General features: G+C 36.1%; 1 protein-coding gene across 2 annotated transcripts; it reads right to left on the minus strand.

The window, feature by feature from the left end:
• Positions 1–1,205: 1,205 nt before the first annotated feature.
• On the minus strand, positions 1,206–4,094 carry LOC142531576 (auxin-responsive protein IAA16-like). 2 transcript variants are annotated; one of them, XM_075637762.1, is made up of 6 exons: positions 3,742–4,094; positions 3,143–3,609; positions 2,031–2,305; positions 1,709–1,859; positions 1,478–1,548; positions 1,206–1,383 (listed from the first exon to the last, which is right to left on the minus strand). In XM_075637762.1, the coding sequence occupies exons 2-6, from the start codon at positions 3,589–3,591 to the stop codon at positions 1,349–1,351; spliced, it is 981 nt and encodes a 326-aa protein (XP_075493877.1). In that variant the 5' UTR covers positions 3,592–3,609; positions 3,742–4,094; the 3' UTR covers positions 1,206–1,348. The 2 variants fall into 2 exon arrangements, with proteins under 2 accessions (XP_075493877.1, XP_075493876.1); XM_075637761.1 differs by having other exon boundaries at positions 3,143–4,094.
• Positions 4,095–4,415: the final 321 nt, after the last annotated feature.

Genomic DNA, 4,415 nt, shown 5'->3' on the forward strand with positions numbered 1-4,415 from the left:
ACACACGTGAAAAGAGATACATTTATCAAGGAATTCGCCCACGTACGTTGAAATTTCTCCTTTTTTTTATACCTTTATAGTAGATCTCTTGTAACATGATGTCATAGATAAATGGAAAGAGATACTTTTATCAAGCTGAATTCGCTCACATTTGTTAAAATTTCTCCTCTTTTTACATAGTAGATCTCTCATAATATGGCGTCACATACTTTTTTCGGTGAGACGAGTCAATCATGTCCATATTTACAATAATAATAATTAATATTTTTTGCATAAAAAATTATATTTGTTCATATGTGACCAAATAGGAGATCTGCATTGATATATGAGATCATCTCACATAATTGACATGTGAGATCATCTCAAAAAGTTTTTGTGATACATTTATTACTATGAATTCAAATGTTGGATTTATGTCTGGATTTGATTTTATAGTTTTATTTTGATTGAGCCACCGTAGTGTCAAACTATTTATTTTGTTTAAGTATTGGATTGATTTACATTTTAATCTATTTTGAGTTATTGATTGATATTTGCTTAAGTTGCTTGCATTAATTGGCCAATTATTTGCAGGTATGTTGATTAGTCTTGAACCGTAACGGAATAAATTAAATATTGCTTCAAAAATATTAGTTTACATACAATTAAAACGACTAAAAATAGTAATGTTTAATGCTTTTGTTTAGTTAAATCCAATTAGAAATAATGGGAATATTTAAAAAATATGGTTATTAATTCTAGAAATAGATTAATAATTAAGGTATGAAATTTAACGTGACTTTGAATAATTTATGTTCGATGGAATGCAATATGTGTCAATAATTGATATGTTGGTGGTCATTTGTTTGAAATTTGATTTTTCCCAAAAGTTTCACTTCAATATATTTTGCTATGTTACCCAACGCACATTAGACAATAAACATCTCAATCTAATGATAAAAACATCTGATCGACTCTTTAGCGTAATATCCTACGTATTTAACTAGCCGTCGACGACTCATTTCGCAACACCTTAGCTGGTGCCTATACACACACACATGAAACATGGTAAGTTAAAAACACTTGTCGAACCAACCAAGATCTGGCTCAACTCAACTGATGGCACATGCTTGGCATGCCCTTGTATTTTGTTATGATTGAGTGGGCTTTGAGGACCGAGGGCCTTCAATAAAAATAAACAGTTTTTAGCAATTTTCATATAAAACCAATTTTTTTTTTTTATATATATTCCCAATTAACGCAGTCTTACACAAGAAACATTCAAATTTTACAGCCCATATCATCTGTCTCTCTCTACATATCATTAAAAATTTAAGAAAAACAAACATTCAAGTAACAATATTGCCCTTTATTCAGTTGAAAGCCTCCCCTTTTTACTTCCATCTGCAAACAATATCAAATGATTAGAAACTTCACAAACTCGATTCTTTATTTTTCGACGTAATTTAATGTTTTTCTTTTCCAAAATGAACAGTACCATCAAGGGACAGCGATGGAAGTTGAGAGCTCTTCAAGACGCGTAGCCTCTTCACCGTTGACACAAACATGCTGTCGAATGTGACGCGAAAAAACAAATCAGTTTTTGTTTAATGAAAACATAGATCATCATGAACACAAGATTTATAAATTATATTAGGATTGAACTTTTGGATTTGTATACAAAAGGCAATATGTAATGTGTACATGGAGCAAGGATAGTGATGCTTACTGCCAAGGGACATCACCAACAAGCATCCTGTCACCTTCATTGTCTTCATAGACAAGAGTGTATTCTCCACTTTCATCCAATAAATGTCCCCTCGTCCCGTTTCCTCCCTTGTCCTTATACTTGATTCCAACACCACAAGGTTCTCTTTGAGCTACAGATAAATGAAATTTTAAACTTGGAAGAAAAAAAAATCAATTTTCACGCACTGTTTTATCTTGAAGTGTAAGCATCACTCCTGCTAACTAACATCTTCAACTTGCAGCAAATAAGAATCAAGAATTAGTAATTCTTCTGTAAAGTTCTCAAATTAAAAATAAGTAACCTGCAAGAAGGCCAGTGAAGAGTTCATCGACTGCAATGGAGAGCTTTTCATAACTGTCATAAGCTTTGAGATCAACTTTTCTTCCAATCGGAACACCATCCATGTTGATCTTCACAAACAGGCTGCTTTTTGGAAGATCTTCGTTTGGTTTTTGGCCTGAAGTTTTGGCGAGACTCGTATTCAGAGATTCTGATGCAGGTTTAGAAGAAGTGCCGTTCGTGAGATTCTTTCGAAATGATCGGATTGGAGGCCATCCCACCACTGGAAAAGCAGTCCTATTGATAAAAAAGACATCATTCTTCACCATTATTTTTTTGATAAAAGTAAAAGAAAGTAAAACCATGGGGGCGGGGGGTGGGGTGGGGGGGGGGGGGGGGGGGGGGGGGGGGGGACTGAAACAATAGTAGCAGATCGAACTCCAAAAGTTTATCATCTACAAGGAAAAGACGGAGGTAATCGTCGTCGTGTAGGCCAACGAGCCCAACAAATGAGAGACTTTACACGTCGAACTTCCCTGATAACTGCTCCATCCATATCTGTCCTAGCTTAAGGAAAGGGGCTAACGATTAACAAAGATTGCCAAAGAACTCTATTACATAGTTTTATAAGACCATTCATATTTCACTGGCTCTCCTAGTTCGACAAGGGACGGACTATTACAAATATCAGTTCCCCTAGTCACTGTCGAGTCAACATATGATTAAGCTTAGATCTTGTCTAACGCAAAACCCCGTACGTAATCATGAAACCAATATGGGCTCGTATACGTGCTCAGCAGAGTGCTTCGTTCTAACATGAGACCTCTGGATATGAACTTAAATCAATACATGAGTTGAATAATTAAACCTCAACTACACAGACATGAAGTCAAAATCTGAGCTCGAATTAAGCTTTGACTAAGGTGATCTATCGTAAAATCATACATGACAGCCCAAAAGAGAGAGAAATTATAAAAAGAGACATGTAAGTGCATCATAATGACACCATAAAAATTAAAAACAAAACAAGCTTTAACATATTGAATGAAACAGTGCAAATACCGAAGGCAAAAACCAAGAAGGGAAAAAGCAAAAACAGAGTACAAAGAAAACTTGGCATTACAGATGAGCCACCTTTTCTGAGCACTGTTTCTGTTGGCGACAGCAGTATCTGCAGGATCTGGTGAAAATCCCTTCATTATTTCTGCACTCCGGAAATCCTCTCCTTCTCTATTGTTACAGGGCTGTGAGGATTCCTCCTTCATGACAGTAACTTGACCTCCTCCATGTATCTGCTGATGAACTAATTGAAGGTGCATGAAAGGAGTCATTGTTGGCTGATTCAACGGGTATTTCAAGACTGAATTTTTAAGACAAGGGTCATTCGAAAAGTGAGTGAAAGAGAGAGGGGATTCATTGCTTTTTTCTTTCGATATTGTCCAGTCTCCACTTGGTGGACCAAGGGTTAATTCAAGCCCATGGTTTTTTGTTTCTTCTGCACTTTTTTCCACAAGCCAGCCCTTTCTGGGGATCAAATCCATCAACTGTGGACACCCCTCACCCTTTCTTGCAAACCCCTTCATTTATCTTTGTCCAATTTCCTATTGCGTAAACAAAGGAAGAAGTATGTTGCAAGAAGAAAGGATAAACAAGAATGTTTTCCTTGATCGATTTAAGGTAAAACAGAATCTTGATGGAACAAAAGAAAGGAGTTTCAGCTACAAAATTCTGACCTTGCACGGTTTGCTTAACCAAAGCTCGGAAAAACGAAAGGCCACATAATGCATAAAAATTCAAAGCAAAAACTCAAGAAAGGCTATCCCATTCCCACTAATATCGTTGAAGCTTCAAACACAAACGATGATTCAGCCAAGAAAACACAAAAGTTGGAGCTTGGAGACGCACTTCCAACTAAAACCAAGAAAAGCCCAACAAGAGAGAGAAAGAAGAAGATAGAATAGTAAATAAGCTGCGGATGACAATCTTGCTTTTATGGCTTATTCTTTAGCACGCTGAGAGTGACCATAGTGGGTTGTCTCTTTCTACGTCTATTCTCTCTCTCTCTCCCGTAAAACACACACTCGTTGCCTGTGCAAATGTTTTGTTTATTCCATTATATATTATGTATAATTTCAAGAATGGAAACAAGAAATCGGTGAACAGGTGGGGAGATAAGGGAGCAAGAAAAAATTTAAAAAAATAAATAAAGAAGTAATAAAAAGGATAAAAAAAACCAGAGAGAATCTTTTTACTCAAAGTACTCCCTAAAACAAGAAACGGAATTTGACCAAAACACACGCAACCAACCAAAATCCCCAGAAATATGCTGTTGCTTGGTTTACAAAGCAAAGGGCGCTGCAAAGTTCAAATAAAAAAGCAGTGACTCACAGCTATTACAGCATAGGCC

This window comes from Primulina tabacum, chromosome 17 (genome assembly GCF_025594145.1).
Source record: "Primulina tabacum isolate GXHZ01 chromosome 17, ASM2559414v2, whole genome shotgun sequence".
Classification (NCBI taxonomy): domain Eukaryota; kingdom Viridiplantae; phylum Streptophyta; class Magnoliopsida; order Lamiales; family Gesneriaceae; genus Primulina; species Primulina tabacum.